This window comes from Dromaius novaehollandiae, chromosome 6 (genome assembly GCF_036370855.1).
Source record: "Dromaius novaehollandiae isolate bDroNov1 chromosome 6, bDroNov1.hap1, whole genome shotgun sequence".
NCBI lineage: Eukaryota > Metazoa > Chordata > Aves > Casuariiformes > Dromaiidae > Dromaius > Dromaius novaehollandiae.
The window spans coordinates 37,994,232-38,012,342 of NC_088103.1; the positions used below are offsets into that span (position 1 = coordinate 37,994,232).

At 41.0% G+C, this 18,111-nt stretch overlaps 1 protein-coding gene across 5 annotated transcripts in view; it reads left to right on the top strand.

The window, feature by feature from the left end:
* Window positions 1-14,474, top strand: part of ACSL5 (acyl-CoA synthetase long chain family member 5) — a 32,397-nt gene extending 17,923 nt beyond the window's left edge. For all 5 annotated transcript variants that reach the window (XM_064514225.1, XM_064514223.1, XM_064514224.1 and 2 more), the window contains 20 exons: window positions 2,401-2,586; window positions 3,162-3,270; window positions 3,919-3,983; window positions 4,060-4,161; window positions 4,527-4,626; window positions 5,871-6,049; window positions 6,674-6,706; window positions 6,937-6,988; window positions 7,534-7,607; window positions 8,089-8,166; window positions 9,199-9,333; window positions 9,802-9,936; window positions 10,011-10,106; window positions 10,668-10,740; window positions 11,663-11,751; window positions 11,832-11,948; window positions 12,281-12,424; window positions 13,025-13,126; window positions 13,486-13,557; window positions 13,977-14,474. In XM_064514225.1, the coding sequence (XP_064370295.1) occupies window positions 2,431-2,586; window positions 3,162-3,270; window positions 3,919-3,983; window positions 4,060-4,161; window positions 4,527-4,626; window positions 5,871-6,049; window positions 6,674-6,706; window positions 6,937-6,988; window positions 7,534-7,607; window positions 8,089-8,166; window positions 9,199-9,333; window positions 9,802-9,936; window positions 10,011-10,106; window positions 10,668-10,740; window positions 11,663-11,751; window positions 11,832-11,948; window positions 12,281-12,424; window positions 13,025-13,126; window positions 13,486-13,557; window positions 13,977-14,117 (2,052 nt within the window). In that variant the 5' untranslated portion in view covers window positions 2,401-2,430 and the 3' untranslated portion in view covers window positions 14,118-14,474. The remainder of the gene's footprint in view (window positions 1-2,400; window positions 2,587-3,161; window positions 3,271-3,918; window positions 3,984-4,059; window positions 4,162-4,526; window positions 4,627-5,870; window positions 6,050-6,673; window positions 6,707-6,936; window positions 6,989-7,533; window positions 7,608-8,088; window positions 8,167-9,198; window positions 9,334-9,801; window positions 9,937-10,010; window positions 10,107-10,667; window positions 10,741-11,662; window positions 11,752-11,831; window positions 11,949-12,280; window positions 12,425-13,024; window positions 13,127-13,485; window positions 13,558-13,976) is intronic.
* The last annotated feature ends 3,637 nt before the right edge of the window (window positions 14,475-18,111 follow it).

Below are 18,111 nucleotides of genomic sequence, written 5' to 3' on the forward strand. Positions count from 1 at the left end.
ATCTCTTTAGTAGCCTGCATACAGCTCTATTCTATTACTGCTTGTTGAAAGGACTTAATATATCCAGGGAAGACTCACCTGAAGTATGCTGAGTGCAAATTCCTTTCATCCCATCTGGGGATGGAAAAAGATAGGAAAATAGCACAGGCTGATTGCTATTAATCAAAATTCCAAAGAGCTGGACATAAGTATTCTGATACCCCTATAAAAAGATGCTAGCATAGATGTGCCCCAGTCTAGTTTTGCCAACTTGCAACGAACCAAGCTTACAGCATATGAATGGTTCAAATGTGGTTTGCTCTGTCACTTGGATGGGCTCTAAGTTGTCACTGGGCTCTAAGTTAAATGGGTAAGGTTCTTGTATACAACTCCTCTTCATGTTGCAGAGAGGAGATGCCTCTGCCAAGCTGCCTCAAATCTCAGATGCAATAAAAAGTGTCCTGTTCGTGATAACAAAGGAGTAAGTGGTTGAACCGATCCAGCTTTGGCAGGAGGGCTCATGTCTAGTTCAGTGAATCACACTATAAACCAGATACTGTTTAAGCACCTATAGAAAGCTGTTTACAAATTGCTTCAGTAATAGGTTACAAGGCCAAATGTATAAATAATGAAAGGCAGGTGATTGCCAAATTCACCTTACTTATGTCTTAGTCTTCCAAATAGTCATGCTAGAACAGACTGCTAGGAGGCTTTGCCCTGAGTACAAACTTGATCAATAGATCTGGGTTCTGGAGATTTTTCCCCAAGCCGAGTTGGTAAAGGATGTGGAAACAAGCAATATTCTGTGCTGTAGAAATAACAGGCTCACGCTTCTAGGTGTGATATACCCAGTGACTGGAAGCGTCAGTCAATGCAGAGCCGCAATGCAGCAGTTCCTGTGTTTCTTGCTGTAGCATTATTTTTCTGGGGGAACTCTCAAAGTTTGAGACCAGAGTTAGGGATTTGAAGGGCACATTGACTGGAACTTAGAGTGGGAAAGAGGTCTAGGGAGTTCAGACTGATCAGATACACAGACGACGTATTTTTGGCATCTTGGACTTGATGATGAACTTCTGGTTTTTATCCAGCTGCTCAGCAGGCAAAGCATGCCTAGCTCTCATCTCCCTACAGGAGACATTAAGATTGTTGATTGGCACAGCCATGGCAAATTCAGAACTAAAATTATAAACCTGATATGGGTGATCTAACTGTGGTCAGTCTGGGCTCAGAGGCCCACATTCTGACTTAGGCATCTGGCTGAATTTACTAACTGTTTGGAAAGCACCTTTAAGTTTCTTGGAGCTATAGTTAAAGAGTGACTGGAGTTCATGGCTCCAGAATGCCTGGTATTCTTTCTGTAAAGGGATTTATTTAGATGCTGGCCGAAGTATTATCTATTGTTTGGGTTCCCTTGATTCTGCATATAGGAACGTGCAAGGTGAATAACCATGCCCTTTCAAAGTGTAATGTGTGTCATGCTCTGCATATCTATTTAGATACTGTGCAAAGATAAGTTGGTGATATCTGAGTTCATCTAGAACAAATGCGGTTGACTGCTAGATCTGCTTTGACCATAAACATAGCAACACATCTTGAAAGTTAAAATACTTCTTTCTAAGGGAAGAGACGGAAGTAATGCTTGTCTGCATTTCTTATGGGCAATCCTGCATTCTTAGTCTTTGCTTCCCTGCCCTTCAAGGAGGAGGTTCTGGATGGTGGAGGCAGCAGAATTGTTTTAGTATTTTTCCCAGCTAGACTTTTGTTGCACACATTGACTTCCAGATCACCACTTCCTAGTGCAAATTATCTTCTAGACTTTTGACTTGTGTTGTATCTCACACTAAGCATACTGTCAGTGTCTAACTGAAAGGCCTGTCCAGCATAGACCTTCCTTCCAGTAAGGACAGCTGCTCATGAAGATATTATCCTGCAGACTTTTACATGTTTGTTATACCTACATATATTCCAGGAATATCTCTCCCATTGGACAGCAATAATCTTGAGAGCCTTCTTACTTTCACTGTTCACTTCACTGAACTGTAGGTATCTTTTGGTTATACTTAACTTGGGAAATTATATACTACTTTTCCCAAGGCAGACTTGAGAACTAAAGCTATAAACTTGATATGGGTGATAGACTCTTGAACAGAAAGATTTTACATCTGTTCCTGGCCTGACTTAGCAGGCTTCAGCTTTATGTGGAGGTGGATACAGAATGGATTAAGACTTAGGGGGACAGCTGACCTGAGATCTCTTAAGAGGCTTAAAGCATTGCATAAACTTGCTTCATTATTGTACTGTGAGTGTCTAGGGGAAAACTGCTGAAATGATTTTAGTTTTGCTTAACAAACTATTTAAGTAACCATGACTTACAGGTGGTGAGTGCTTCTAACCATCTGCTGAACCTCCTGTTTGTCTCAGATTCAGCTCTGGCTGTGTTGACCCAGCACAATGATCTGGATACTTCAAGTCTTGTTCTCACCGCTCCCAACACCAGCATTGTTTAGCCTTGTTGTTTTTGGAGCTGCCATCTTCCTGTGGGTGATAAGCAGGCCGAAACCTGTTTTGCCTCCTGTTGACTTGAACAAGCAGTCAATAGGAGTTGAGGTAATGCTTATTCTGCTTGTAGGGATGGACCATTTTTGAGAAACTTGCTCTGAACACTGATCTATTCTTGACTCTGAATATCAGTGAGAACTCTCCTGTCTGATATGCACAGCTCTCTTTCCCAGTTGTACAATTCCCCTGTATAGGGAGAGAAGGGCAGTCTTAAGATCTTAACAGGATAAGATGCAGTGGCTCTTGACAGAGTTAGATGTGCTTTCTACCAGATGGTGTCAGCTGCCACTATTTTTTTTTCCTGTACTTTAAATAGTTTATATGTTTTGAGTGGTCAGCTTTGAGGCTGATGCTGGACTAAGATGCTAGACTTAATGAAACTAGACAAGTGATAACCCTTGGTCTTAGTCAAGGTCTCTAACCTGTAATTGAATACTAATCTAGTCCAGCTATGAAGTTCCTCTGTATGTGACTGAGCAGACTGAAATCAGGAAGGAAAATGAGACTTCCCTAACAATCCGATGCCATTAAAATATTCTAAAGGGGATTGGTGGGAGAGTGGCTGAATAACAAGTAGCACTGCATTTGTTGTGCACTAATACGTAACTATGCTCTGTCTCTAGGGAGGAGCCAGAAGAGGTGCACTCTTGAGAGATAACAACTTGCTTTCTTACTACTTTGAAGATGCTAAAACCATGTATGAAGTCTTCCAAAGAGGACTGCATGTTTCTGGTAAGCTTTGCAGCTGCTAGTCAGTTCTTGCTCATCACAAGCAAATCAAATGATTCTATGCTTTTTCATTTGCCTCTTGTCTGTAGTTGTTCAGACTAGCAAAAGCTTTCCTTAGACCTCAGTGGGTTTGAGTGATAAGTGACCCCATTTTTTCCACTGATTTGGAAGTAGTATCAGTTGGCAGACTGGTCAGGAACAAGCATTAGAAGCTTAAGATGGTAGAGTTCAGTGAAGAGTCAGCAGATACTGAGCATTAGAGGAAAAATAATGGAGCTTTATGATGTTAGGTTTTCAGTGTAAAATTACTGCCTGCTCACAACAGGTATAAGCTGCTGTCCATGTGACTTCATAGACCCAAGCCCTATGCATGGAAATATATATGATAGCTTGGAAACTATTTCAAGCTCAGGTGGGTTGTGAAATGAGAAAATATCACCAGGTCTTAAAATATTGCTAATAAGGATGAAGCCAACATTCTTGCTATCCTGATTTGGGCAGAGTACCTGATTATGGACACTTCACTTCAATGCTCCATGAAGTTAACTAAACATCTGACTGAAAATATTGCCCACTTACCAGTATCATGTTGAAGTGCCATGCAACTGCAGTACTGAGCTTTACAGCTACTTTTCTGAACTCTTCCATTAGGAAATGGTTCCTGTCTGGGCTACAGAAAACCCAATCAACCTTATCAATGGCTAACATATAAACAGGTGAGTTTTGCACATAATAGATGACTTCATTTAGGATACTGTCTTGTAACACTAAAGGGGGAAAACTTTCTTACAGGTTCTTGATAGAGCTGAATACCTGGGATCAGGGCTTCTGCAGAAAGGATGTAAACAATCATCAAACCAGTTCATTGGTATTTTTGCTCAGAATAGGCCTGAGGTAAGCAACAAGCAGAATATTCTGTCCTAGAGTATTCTGGGATCTGGGGGGGAGAGGAAGGTCCAGTCACTTGGGGTCTGTTCAACTTGCTATTTAAACAGCTTGAGGCCACCTTAGGAACAATCACAAGTGGCTTTTCCCCTCCCAGTTCCCTTATTAATGACTGAGCATGCGTCATGCCAGGTACCTAATAAAACAATGATCATCTTGAGTTCTGGCTGCTGTAGGAGTCCCAGGGACATGTTCCTTACACAGACTCAACTACTGATGTGTACTAGACAGCTAGTTCAGCTGCACAAAGTCTGTACGTAATCCTGTCTTGGGAGCTGCTAGTTTTCCTTAGCATTACTGTTTTTTCTCTTCAGTGGATCATTTCAGAGTATGCCTGCTACACTTACTCATTGGTTGCTGTTCCACTCTATGACACTCTGGGGCCAGATGCCATTGTATATATTGTTAACAAAGGTAAATGTTGACTTTAACTGTTTCATAGTGATGACTTCTCTAAGATGCTCTGTTCTGAGAAGGCTGAAGTTCAAAGGGATTTGATCTAACTTAGACTAGCTTTGCCCTTGCTGCTCTTCTAGTTTTATGGACACTTCACTTCTGCAGAGCCATTCTGCAGGGGACATCGTTCAATTTCTGAAAGAAGGCAATGAGCTTCTTATGTCTCCTGGTGTCTTGAGTACAAGTTGAACAATGACCTGCTAGGTTATGTGGATCATGCTGCAATTGGAGGGCCCAACCATCTGCTATTTGAGGCTTGGCAGTCTTGAACTCTCACACTGCTTGTAAAGCAGACAATCAGACAACTTGCAAAAGCTTGCAGAATTAAGATCACATATTTTTATCTGATTTTACAAATTGTAGGTTGCAAAGAGTGGAAGGGAGAGGGATGTGGGTGGAAGGAGGTAGGGAGACATGTATGTCTAAATCTGTCTGATCAGGGTCTGTGGTTCTACAAAACTAACAGCTTGCATGCCATCATGGAAGAAGCTGGTAAGGGAGCTTGAATACGTCCTCACACTTCCTTTCCCGTTCTAGGGGAGATTAAGAAAAAAAATCCACTACAATCACAGCTACCTAGGATCCAAACTATAAATAAGATTTGCCAAGCAGAATTGCTTCAACAGCTATGGGGGTAAATCTTGCCAATAGGTCTTGCCCTGAGGCTATGCAGCTGTGATTAATTAGATTAATAGGGAACCAGCATGTTCAGACAAATCCAGGTCCTCTGTTGTCTTCCTGGAGAATGCTTTTGTAATTCTGTGCAAGTCTTCTGAAAATGCAGGGAAATTGAGGTATTAACTCCTAAATTTTAGCTACCTCCTTCAAGCAGGTCTAGATTTCCTTAAATTTAAGGAAAATGGTTAAAGCTAAGCAATTAATACGGACAATTCTGAGCTTTTATGGCAATACTGAGAGATCAAATACCTATTCTGACTGTGACTTAAGAAATTTGTCTTCAGCTCTTCAGCACAAAGACCTGACTTCAGGGAAAAAATGAAATTGTAGCTATAAACTCAGCTGACCCTGGTAGGAATCTTCTTAGCACTATCAAGCCAGCCATTGAATCCATATGAAAAAAAGCAGAGGCTGAAGCTCACTCTATAAGAAACCAATGCTACGTTCTAAATGTATGCGCTACTGAGCTGTCACTCACTAGTGTCCTGTGTCCCGACTTCTGAAATGTAACTTCTCTTCTGTAGCTGACATGAGCACAGTGATCTGTGACAAGCCTGAGAAGGCACAGATCTTGCTTGACAACTGTGAGCAAGGAAAGATCCCATGTTTGAAGACTGTTATTCTCATGGATCTCTTTGATAACGAGGTCAAGGACAGAGGAGCTAAACTGGGAGTTGAAATTCTAGCACTGCAGGAAGTTGAGGTAGGTGACTAAAGGATTCTGCTTAGTGTTGCAGAGGAATGCCTTGCCAGCTAGACATCTGGATTTGCTCTGGCCACAATGACACTTTACGTATTATCCAGTAGTCCTACCTGAATCTGAGATCTTGATGAACAGTCATTCTGAAATTTGATACATTTAGCTGAGTGGACTTCCTGAAGAATTCCCTAGCCTAACTCTTGGTTTAGTTGTAACGGGATAAATGAAATTGAATTAAAACTTTAAGTGCAAATGACTGGCTGCTTTGAAATCCCAATACTAGTTTTAATCTGCCAGACTGGATGTGTAAATGAGTAAGAGATGTGGCCTACATTAAATAAAACAAAATATCTCTAATCAGAACTCCCAAACACCTTAAGTAGCCCTGATCACTTTCTGCACACCCAAATTTCTGCTTTCACAACACCAAGCAATGTCAGTTCTTCCAAGCTATGTGTGCACTAAATGCACAAAGACCAACTTGTCTCTCTGAAGAAGGAGATAAGAGTGTAAAGTAAGAGTCAAAGTAAAAACAAATGCTGCCTTTGAAGTCTAATTACCTATTTATCTGCTTTTTGCTGCATTTCTTTTTGTTACAATTATTAATCTGTGTTTTCTCTAACACAGGAGCTGGGAAGAAACAACATAGTAGAACCAGTTGTAAGTATACCTATGGAACAGTTCTAAACTTGCAAAACTAATCTCTGAAAAGAGCTTTTGCCACATGGCTAGCAGAGGAGGTTGGCAGGATTTTTGAATCTTGTCTTTCTGTTCCCAGACAGAACTCCTGGTTGGTGTGCCAGATTCATACCCCTTTTTGAAGTGTACATAAATAGTGATAGGCAACATAACAATCCGTAGATTGACTTTATGCTGCTTCTGTCTTCTAGCCTCCTAAGCCTGAAGATGTTTGCATTGTGTGTTTCACCAGTGGAACCACAGGTAACAGAATGCACCTTGATGCTTCCCCGCTAAAACAATCTCCCTGAGCTGGAAGAACTTTCTTTCCAGTGGAGAAAAGGAAACACTAACAACATAAAATGTAAAAAAGTAAATTGGAACTTTCTACTTTGTTACTACAAGACAAGTGCACTAAAGACAAAGCTTCTTGGGGGCGGGGGGGAACAACTGACAAATTCTATTCTATTATAGCGCTGTCTTACCTTCTGAAAAACACAGGGTCTTTGCATTAAAGAGTCTGGCTGTTTAACTATCTGCATGCTGATCTTCCCTACACAAAGGCCTTGTTTCAGCATTCTCTATGTTACCCCTAATTATTCTGCAATTTCACTAGACAATCTGTTTTATATAATATCTATAGCTGAAAGTGCCCAAGATGAGGAGTATTTCTGATCTCTTGCGACAATGCATGCTATGACTGAACCTAATAGATGGTTCTCATCAAACTGACTGAAACAAGCAAAATTGAGAAACTTGATAGCATGTGCAGTCACAGCCACAGCTGACTCTCCTCAATCTCTCCAAAGGTAGCCCGAAAGGAGCCATGCTGACACATGAAAATGTTGTTGCAGATGCTGCTGCCTTCCTTAAATGCACAGAGGTAAGCTACTGCTGAAGGTGATCTCTAGGCTGTCATTCAGAGTCACTAAAATGGCTTTAATACAGGCATCTTCTGCAAACCATTTACTTCCAGTAAACTCATGCTTTCCTAAGTGTCCATATTTCCATGAGACGAGTACTGCAAGTAACTTGTTTTGACCTTGAAGAAAGACTTCTACTCAGGAGAAGTTATTCTAGAATGAGTCAGAACTAATGCCAAACATGCTAAACTACCCTATTTCAAGTCTTTCCAAAATATGAAACTAATGCTGATGTAGTATTTTGTCTCAAATTTCACTGACTCAGTTTCAGCTGCAAGTTTTGAAAAGGTGATGGAAGGGAAGAGTCTGAGTTGCTTCAGCCATTTAAAAGCAGCTATTTCAAAGTACTCAGACTGATCCAAACTTCATTCACTTTCTACTTAAGAGTAACTCAAGAAGGCATACAGACTGCTAACAAATGTCTGTTTCTTTCCCATGTAGAACACATTTGAGTGTACAAGTTCAGATATCTCCATGTCCTATCTTCCTTTGGCTCACATGTTTGAGAGAGTTGTACAGGTAAGTAGACTGCATGCATGCTACTAAGTCTCTGTAGAAGATTTTATATGTGTGGACTAGTTGATAGTAACACTTGTGAGAATTCGTACCTAGCAACCAATACCACCGACCTAAAATAAAACCTCTAAACTGACCAATTAATATCTAGTTAGTTCTCCAAGATACAGCTACTGAGTTGCTATGATGGAACTTAGTTTTTCAGTCCTGTCTCACTGAGCCTGTGATGCCCTGAGAAGTCTGCAAGCCAAATTAACAGCATCAAGCACTTAATCTAAAGTACAGAGAAAGCTAACATATGAAATGGCAGCAGTTTAAGAGCCATGGATTTAGCTCTCAGAGGAGGTGAATATGTTCTCCACTGTTTACTCTGCTGGACTGTGTCATGCTGCCAATTTGTTTCCTGAGCTACAGTTCTAGTCTTCCAGTTAAGGCATGTTCTAAGAGTGCTGAAGACGCACTTGCTAAAGTGCAGAGCAGGAGAACAGAAGGAAAAGAAAACATGGTTTTTCAGCTTTCAGAGCTCCTTCCTATAGGAAGTGTTAGCAACTTTGTAGCTGGATCTAACTCTTCTACATGTAATGGTCCCCAAAACAGTCCCTTAACCTCAATTCCTGACCTGGTAGTTAAAACAGAATGTGTCATGCCTTATCCTTTGTCAAGCTGTTAAATTCTTCTGTTGTCTTGTACTTACTGAGATTTCCAGGGATCTCAAGAGATATCAAAATAGAACAGCTCTTACACAAATATCTGAAAATTCATATTAACTGTCTTCAAATATACCACAAAATTTGTTTTGTGGCACTCATGGACTACAAATCAAGGTTGCATGTCAATACTTACTCCGTCAATGCCTCTGAACATCTGTAAATTAAATTATAGTAAAAACCATGATAGGCTTATTTCCTCAAACCTATTTAAGCAAGAACTTTCCTATTAATGGGCACTGGAAATCATGCTGCCTTCCGTAGACAAATCATTAGTGCTAATGTGAAGCTAGGAATTGTTCTTGACTAAAGTCCGTTCTATTTTTAGACTGTAGTCTACAGCTGTGGAGGGAAAGTAGGCTTCTTCCAAGGAGACATCAAGTTGCTAACAGATGACATGAAAACCTTGAAGCCAACACTATTTCCAGTTGTACCAAGACTGCTCAATAGAACATATGACAAGGTATGTGAGCAATTTTTAGCTAAATTATTCAGATTCATGCATTTAAGCAAGCATGCAACTTCAAATTGCAATTGAACGTATAACATCCCTGCTAGGTTAATTACCCCTCAGCAGAGGGAAGTCTTTAAAATCCTTTCTCAGTAGCTGAAAAGAGCCCTCAGACCTCTAGTACAAGAACAGTGTATCCAGTCATGCCTGAATTAGATCTCTTGCTGTTCAGAGACAAAAAGCTTATTTACTTTCAGAAGGAAAATGAAGCAAGTGCAAAGCTAGAGATCACTGTCCCTCAGAGCTGTGGCTGAAGTATGACAGCAGCAACACAAATTAGTATTGCCCCTTTGTTAATCTCCTAGAACATGGCAGTAGTGAAGACAGATTCTAGTTTATCAAAGTAAGAGATGGTGCCTTCAAGAACTGGAGGTACAAATTTGAGTTAAACCCAAGACTCACTGATACTTTTTCTTGCAGATACAAAGTGGTGCAAAGAGCCCAGTGAAAAAATTCCTGTTAAATTTTGCTGTGACTATGAAGATGGCTGAAGTAAAGCAGGGCATAATTCGAAATGACAGCATCTGGGATCAGCTAATCTTCAAAAGAGTTCAGGTATGTCCTCCCAAGTGTAAGTAACCTGACCAATGTAATACTGGAGGATCTGATGGCTTCTAATTCTCTTGTAGGAAACAATGGGTGGACGAGTGCGTATAATGGTAACGGGTGCAGCCCCTATATCTCCCTCTGTCCTGACATTTCTCAGAGCAGCATTGGGCTGTCAGGTAAGCTGATTTTTTTTTTTTTCCCTAAAGTAAGACTTGTTTAATGGTCACTTATTTGGGCATAATCAATGATATAGCTATAGTCTTGCCAGGCTTATTGCTGGAGAGGTTGCAGTCAGGGTCTTCAATATTTGCAGGCTGCTTGATCTGAGTTAATTGTATCAGGAACAAGCTCTGCAGGGCTAACTGACTTCAAACGACACCACTGGAAAACATCCTGTAGGCTCTAGGAAGGGGAATTTAGTAGCAGAAATGGGAACATGCAACTCCAGCAGTAAGTCAGGTGGCTCTCTCTGAGCTTTGTGGCTTACCCTGACAGTCAACAAGCCCCACCATAGTACATATGAGAGCAGAATTCAGAGAACAAGGTGACCAGTGCAAGGCTTGGACATTAGAACTTGAAGGGTATCTGATCACACCAATAAGACCAAGAAGTCTGAAATAGGCTATGAATTGTCTTAGTTTCATTCCTAGAAGACGACTTGTGTATGGGCATAGTTGACTGAGCTCTTACATACCAAAGACTTGGTGTTCACAGGACACTCATCCTTTCTCATGCAGATCTTTGAAGCTTATGGCCAAACTGAATGCTCAGCTGGGTGCACTTTCTCAATGCCTGGAGACTGGACAGCAGGTATGGCAGCTTAGACTCAAACTCTCCCACAACTACCGAAGAAAGTGGAACTCAAGCTTAGGTGCTGTACTTCTATTAGTTCAATGAAAAATAAATCCTGGTATTTAACCTCCGTCAAAGTGATCCTTAGTAGCAACAGTCACACCTGTATGAATAACAGGGTACCAAAATACCTGCCTCAAGTAGATGAGGAACTCTTGTGAAAAGTGATCTAGGTCAGCCTAGAACTTGTCTAGTACCATTGCACAAGAAAGGTGCATCTGCCGGGCTGCAGATGAGCAAGTCTGAGCAAACTAGACAAAGGCTTTTTTCAAATGTCTTTGAGGCTAGTTTTAGCTCTCAAAACATTCATCTTCCTCAAAAAGGAATTAGGACTAAAAAGCCAGACATGTATGTTACTTAAATATTTTCAGGAAGAGCTACCCTCGCTTGAAGATACTTTTATCTTAGCAAGGATGTTTTGAATATTGGGTATTTAAAACTCAAACTCAAGTCACTCACTGTCCTCAAGCATGTAACTACAGATAATGAGTATGAAATAGAAATGAAGACCAGGGGACAAGTAGGGGATTTTGTGAGGGCCAGTGTGGCACGTGATCAGTATGCCTGGTTAGACCAATGAATGGTTCAAAGCACTGAGGCTTAGCTGCTACTTAACCTGCACAAACTGTCCAAAAATGGCATTACAATAATTGTCTTGAGCATTTGGTGTATGAACCCTTTAAACAGTACCAGTTCTTCCTAAAGCAGTGAACACAGACCCATGAGGTATCCTCCTATCGCTCAAGTCTTTCCTATGTAGAGGACACCTGGGTTCTCCCATCCCACTTCAAGACCAGCTCTTTCTAGCTTTATATCAGATAGTTATGTTTGGTGGATTCTGCTGCCAATTAGCCCTGTCTGTGTTTTCTTTTTTCCTCAGGCCATGTTGGAGCCCCTCTAGCTTGTAATATCATAAAGCTAGATGATGTGGAGGAAATGAACTACTACTCTTCCAATAATGAAGGCGAGGTAGGTACCACCTCCTGTGTGTTTCAGGAAATACTGAAACGCAAGACCGGGTAACTAACAATATTCTGTGCTTGCTGTAGGTCTGCATTAAAGGACCAAATGTATTCAAGGGTTATCTGAAAGACCCTGAGAAAACAGCAGAAGCAATTGATAAAGATGGCTGGCTCCACACAGGAGATATAGGAAAATGGATGCCAGTGAGTAATAACTTAATACGTACCATCCCTTGGATTTGAATCCTGGACTAGTTTACAGTAGTCTGAAAAGCTGAAGTGGATCCTAGGATAAAAGCCTTACAAGGTATTTTGTTAAATCACTTGCCATATAACGCCAGGCAAAGTTCCAAAGACCAATTGGCTTTCAAGGTCTCAAATAACACCTGCTCTGCCAGTAATTAAGAATGTCACTTCCACAATGATCAGGCAGAATATGGTCTCTCATCCTTTGTCAGAGGAGAATAAAGGAGCTGTCTAGTCATGCTTCTTACAGAAGCAAGACAGACTCTAAACTAATGGCATCTATCTTCTAGAATGGAACACTGAAGATCATTGACAGGAAGAAGAATATATTTAAACTTGCACAAGGAGAATATATTGCTCCAGAGAAGATAGAAAACATCTATATCCGAAGTGCTCCTTTAGCCCAAGTCTTTGTACACGGGGAGAGCCTGAGGGTAAGTAGTGTCAAGTGTAAGCACCATGCAAGATTCCTCCCAAACTGAGTTCTGGATGAGGGCACAAGTATATGCATATACAAGTGTCCTTGAATGAGTTCTATTCCCATGAAAGCCATGTTCATGGAAGCCTCCCTTCAGACCTTTTGGGCTGTCTCCAGCCTTTGCTTTTGATACCTCAGAACAGGAGATCTTGGCATCAAGTTGAAAGTCATGTTAAGGCTAGTTACATACTGGAATGGAATCAGTATGTCGGGTCAGGTATATATAGTTTTTTCACTCTTTTGTCACAGAGTTGTCACCTACACTTGTAGATTTCAGTCTTCAGTCTGTAAGCCAGTCCAAAGTAATTGAGGGAGTAAGTGTTCAGCACAAATACCAGACACAAACTACATTTGCACTTCAATTACTGGTGTCAGAAGTTAAGATTTAAGTTAAGGAAGTCCTTGTAGCCTACTTTGAAACCCTGGAAATGGATGGGGAAGTAGACATGGACTTAGTATATAAATATTGTCCATTATCAAGTTCTCCTACACACTATCAAAGTAATTTTAGATGCCTAGTTTTTGTCTAAACATGACTACTTCCACTTGTTTTCAGTCTTCTCTAGTAGGCATAGTGGTTCCTGATCCTGAGACACTTCCAGAATTTGCAGCAAAGCTGGGAATAAAAGGTTCCTATGAAGATGTCTGCAAAAATCCAGTGAGTGGTCTTACCTTTTAAGTGGGATATAGGAGGATCTTAAATCTGAAGTCCAATCTTGTATTGCTTAAGCTTCATTTTTACACAATTGTTTTTGTAAATTAAACTGGCTTAAAGCTGGGTAAGTCATGCAAGCACGCTTAAAGTAGAAGCTGGGGAATTATGGGTGTCCCTTGAGGTTTCAAAGGCTATTAGTGCTTCTTTTCCATTGAGAAGATAGTGGTGACCTATTAGTGGCTTTAATGTGAGATACCTTGAATGCGGAAATATGTATGTTTTTGCCACCCTCAGTCTTCAGTGACTGGGCAGCAGGTATGATCCTCAGCCACTGCTCCTGCTGAACTGTGTGTCTCTTCTAGGCAGTGAAGAAAGCTATTTTAGAAGATATAGTCAAACTGGGGAAAGAGGCTGGCCTTAAATCCTTTGAACAAGTGAGTACTTCCAAACTCTTGTCGCAAGTACTTGCATTGCTAATACAATGGCTGGGAAGTCTGCATTACTATCAGTATTAACTGCGCCAGGCTTGGACCCAAGAAAGTTGCCCAGGACAATCAACTGCAGTAGGCAGTGAAGCATCGACCAAGCCATGTTTGTAGGGCAACAGTAGCAATTGCCATGGGATGGAGTGGAGGTTCCCCACAGACCACAGGAGCCGTGCTGTAGTTCCAGCCTATCCTCTTGCTCTGTCAGCCAAAAGGAGTTTGGCTTGCATCAAAGAACAGTTTAGTTACTGGAGTTCCTGAGAGTGAGTGAGTTCTTGCATTGAGCTCAAGGGACAGGGAAGAACCATTATGTTTGTTCTCTAAGCAACTCTCTAAGTGTCTCATGCTATTTTTTTTTTTCTACGTAGGTTAAAGACCTGTACATCCACACAGAGATGTTCTCTGTAGAAAATGGACTCTTGACACCAACACTGAAGGCAAAGCGAGCAGAGCTTGCTAAATTCTTCCAGAACCAGATTGAGGCCCTCTACTCAAGTATGCAGGAATAAGGGTCTTATTTAAATCAAATTCCATGGAGTATCCAAACGAGTCTCTGTGCCAATACATCACTTACGGCAAACACAAGAATGAATGGAGGGGAGCAAGGAGAACTTAAGTGTATTGCTTCTGGTATCCTGGGAAAAATGACCTTCAGACAAGATGGTTATGGTATAAACTGACTACTGGCCATGTCCACATCTTGCAGGACTAAGCAGGCTTTGCCTAGACATCTGATGAACTTCAGTGTTTCTTGGACTGTGACTGAAGCACACTCAAATGCTGAAGAGCCTCAGCCTTTACAAGGCAACTGTATGCATTTCTTACTGTTGTCAAAAATAAAACTTACTTTCCTACTCCAAAAGACAGATTTGCAATCAGATTAAACTCTTTCATGCAGTTATGTTTGGGGAGGGGGAGGGAAGGTAGTGGAAAAACAAAGAAGTGCAGGAAGATAACACTAAGACTTCCGTTTCCACTCAGGATGGCATAGCCTTCTCACTTGCCTGTCTCGACTTGGGCTGTTACAATATGAACAGGGGGTTAACATCCATTCAGCAAATACAAAAGTGAACTTTCTGCTCCAGTACAGCCCTGGACTGTACAGTAGAGGTTTAACTAAAGTGTGACTAGGCTGGCATCAACTGGTTTATAAAATGCATGTGTCTAAAGCAAACATCATATTTCATGTATGAGATGCATTGGATCAGTTTTTTGTGCATGTTCTCAAATGAAATGGCAGCCATAAATTCATAACAGCGTATTGGCTTTGAGTCAGATCACGGGAAAGTTCAGTTTTCATTCCTAAAGACAGAGGATGCAATAAACTTTAACTGCAAAATCAAACAAAAACCTGCGTAAGTGACTTAAACTCTGGTTGCAGCAGAGAAACATCAGCTGTAGGCTTACTGCTACCTGCTCATGGATAGCCTTCTATAGAGGCTCTGCTTTAGCTGCACTTAACTTCTTTCTTGCACTGTCATTGCTTGGCTGCAGCTTGAACTATGAGGCAGTAAAATGAAATAACATCTTGTCTGGCAACTGTAGTCAGCTTTCCTGTCCTTGTAGTAGGGCAGTATGTATCAAAGCCTTCAGCATAGATTCCAATCCTCCAGTTCAGCCTGCCACACAAAATAAGGTACCAGACTTAAATTCTGAAGACTAAAGAAGTTCAGTTTCTTTAGAAAACTACTTAGGCACGCTGAGTGCTGTCTGTATCTTTGGAAAAAATCAATCAGCATATATGCCATAGCTTTGAAGGATGCTTATCTGCAAGGTGAAATACTGTTGAGTAGCTTGGCATCCTTATTTGCTAGTACCTTACTCACCAAGCAAATCTATGGCAAATTAGGATTACAACTTAAATTTAAGGGTATAGTCTGCAATCTTGATTTCATCCTTCTTTGATAGTCCTGCTATCTTGAAATTGCAGTTTGTCTCAGTGCAGCTCCAGAACGCAGAGTTCCAGGATGAGATGTTATGTCCTCTTGCACAGTTGTGTCCTGGTATGCAAACTGGGGAAAGAATAGTTTTTGCACTGACAGACTCTTCTTCCTGGTGAGGGGATGGGATTTTGCAGAGCAAAAGCAAAATCAGCTGAGAATTTCTCCCTGCTCCTGTGTCAGTCTACAGTGCTTTTTGCGGGCGGGGGGGTTTCTCCCCCCCCCCCCCCCCCCAAATAAAAGGTGATACAGTTTTGTCTAACAAGGAGGTAGCATGGAGAGGAGGGACATGTAGCTTTCATAGACCAACTCCCCTTGTCTGTACCAGGTTCTTACAGCTGGTGGCTCCATTCATCTCTAATGTTCTTAGCCAGTTTTCTCAAACTGAAAGCAACCAGTAGATTTGCTGGTCAAGAAATGTCCACTCCTTGCTGTGAGGCATCTCTAGTTTCAAAAAGCGCAAACAACTGGCTTCTGCTTCAGACATTTAAATCCAATTCTGTTTCTAGGTGAGGCACAACAACCTTGACATCTCCAGGTAACTATTCTGTCACTTATTTTCTGTGCCTGAACACACTTTGTGTCATAACTTCAGGATATAAAGGGTTCTAAGCCAGGAAAAGTGCATGTAACTGTGCTGCTTGTCTTCCCCCTGCTAATGCCTCCTTAAAGCAACAGTGACTTAGTTACTGATGGTTTAAGTAGTACCTCTCTACGGGTCACTTTCTAATACAGCAGATACGCTTTCTCTTTCGGAAGAGGAAATGCCTAAATTTCAGAACATGGTTTGCTCTTAATGAGAACTAAGCCTCTTCTCATGGCAGGTAACCATGGTGCTTTAAATTTTTCACATCTGTGGAATCAGCTAGTAGGTGTTACAGAGATCCAGTTGTAGGGGCAATAGCTGAACAATCAGCCAAACATAGCAAAGCAGGTGTGAGACGGTCTGAAACTTGTCTGTTGGATGATGCTTTTACCATATGAACTGCTACCGGTGTATAGCTCTAAAGTGAAAACAGGAATGTTTTAGGCATGCTCGCCTTGAAATGATGGAAAAATGATCTCTGGATACTGCCCGAGAATTGGAGAAAGCTACAGCAGGCTTGAAGCACTGTTATACCCAGTGAACAAAGATCTGAGGTAAGGATGACTAAGTGCTATGAAGTTCAGATCTCTGTAACTCTTTCCCCATGATACAGAGGTTGGCACTAAAATCAAATCCAGTCTTCTTTACTTTAGAAAACTGTAATCTAGCAGTTGGCCACTATGAACTGATCCATTTGGGCTGTAGTAAAGATGTGTAAACATGCTGATTAACTAGTGATACTATGACTAATCAAGATATGAGTCATCTAAGATGGATACATTTAACATGAATGGTGATAATAAAACCTCCTTTTACTTAACAAATTGGAAATAGCTCCCTTATGTACTGCATCCAAAATTAGATTGCCTAAATTAGACTCTCCAAAGCGTAAGAATTGTATCCCAAGATACAATTTGTTAACTAGATTTTCTTTCCATCCCTCATGCCTGCAACTTAATAATTTCTGGTTAGTCTCTTGTGCTCCCTATCCAGAGAGGATGTGCTTGGAAGGAAGTACTGCCTCTTAATTTATCATTTGGCTTTAATGAAGTTATTTAAATCAATGCTCTCAAGAAAGCTCTAGAAATATTCTCTCATGTAGTAGTTAAGAAACTCAATTGCAAAAACTAAATAACCTCCATGTCTAGGCTTCCTAGTTTGAGCGTTGTAATGTCTTTTCCTGATTAATGTTTGCAAAGTGCCTCCCTTAACTGTATGGGGGATGTTACAACTCTAGCAGGATCTTACAGCCTACTTAACCCTTAACAGATTTGGATTAAAATCAGAAGCCTTTTGGATAAGACTAGTAGGAAGGACAGAAATCTTTCATCACCAATTTCTTCTACTAATAGTAACCACCTCAGAGTTACCAGGCAGGAGAATACCAAGGCTGGCCTTTTGGTCAGCCCTGTATGGTAATCTGGCTGCTTCCTCAATAAGAACTCTGAGGCAGCTGGCACTGTCAATGGCTTCACTTGGCCAAGCAGCAGTTGCTTAGGTTTTGGAGGCCAAAGCTAGGGCAGATGAGTAGAAAGTGAAATTCTTATTGATTTGGTGGTTGGACAGAAAGACAGAGATATCCATTTACAATAATAGTTCTCTTTTTCCCCCCTTACCTACAACAAATTCTGTTTCTCTTGGTGCAAAAACTGCCTGTACTAAAGCAAAAGGTTAATTCTTATTAACCTTTTCCACTGCTTTTCTTTAAATAGGAGAGGAAGTTTCATTTCAGCAGGCAGCTACCCTTACTTTTCCTTGTACTGGAGCGTGAGCTAGGCCTCTGTTGACCTACTGTTAGCAGATGGAAAAGATGGAGTTTGAAGTACAAAGAGCAATTCTTCCCTCAGGGAAAGGCAAAAGATGCAATTTAATAGAGCTAATTACTATGTGAAAATGACACGTGCTTTCTGTTTCTTTGTGGCCTGGCTTCTCTGGTGATTTGAACAACCTAGAAGAAAATAAACTAAATTCCCTGAT